The sequence below is a fragment of the Penaeus monodon genome, chromosome 31, assembly GCF_015228065.2.
Source record: "Penaeus monodon isolate SGIC_2016 chromosome 31, NSTDA_Pmon_1, whole genome shotgun sequence".
NCBI classification, from domain to species: domain Eukaryota; kingdom Metazoa; phylum Arthropoda; class Malacostraca; order Decapoda; family Penaeidae; genus Penaeus; species Penaeus monodon.
The window spans coordinates 11,549,277-11,549,757 of NC_051416.1; the positions used below are offsets into that span (position 1 = coordinate 11,549,277).

A 481-nucleotide genomic window follows, 5' to 3' on the forward strand; every position below is an offset into this window, starting at 1 on the left:
ATAGAAAGTTCTTTTCCATGTACACGATGTATGAATAAATGCCCAAAAGTATAGAGGTTTACTGGGATTTTCTTTATATAGGCGTATTTTTATGCATGGAACCTGTGTGGTGTATCCTTTCATAGGCCTGTGATGACGGCAGATTATTATTATGTGTAGCCTTGAGGACCGATACCTTAAAATAAATCGCATGTTTGTTTCAAAGATTCCTGTCTATTTCCCTCCTTAATTGCCATAACTCACGCCCTTTGTCTCTTCCGCGTCTCCTTCAGGTGGTCTGCCGGTGCTCTACTTCCGGGTGAAATTCTGGGTGAGCGACCCGGGCAAGCTGGCGGAGGAATACACGCGCTACCACGTGTTCCTGCAGCTTCGGCGGGATGTGCTGGAAGGGCGCCTGGCCACCCCGCCCTCCACGGCTGCCCTGCTCGCCTCCTACGCCCTGCAGTGTGAGTTGCGAGGGAGGTTGATTTTACACACACAC

The 481-nt window shown here is 49.9% G+C and overlaps 1 protein-coding gene across 1 annotated transcript in view; it reads left to right on the forward strand.

Moving 5' to 3' along the window:
* LOC119593033 (tyrosine-protein phosphatase non-receptor type 4-like) overlaps positions 1–481 on the forward strand; it is a gene marked incomplete at its 5' end in the record, with an annotated part of 330,438 nt that overhangs the window by 188,401 nt on the left and 141,556 nt on the right. The window contains 1 exon segment of the mRNA XM_037941929.1: positions 273–446. Coding sequence (XP_037797857.1) covers positions 273–446 — 174 coding nt within the window.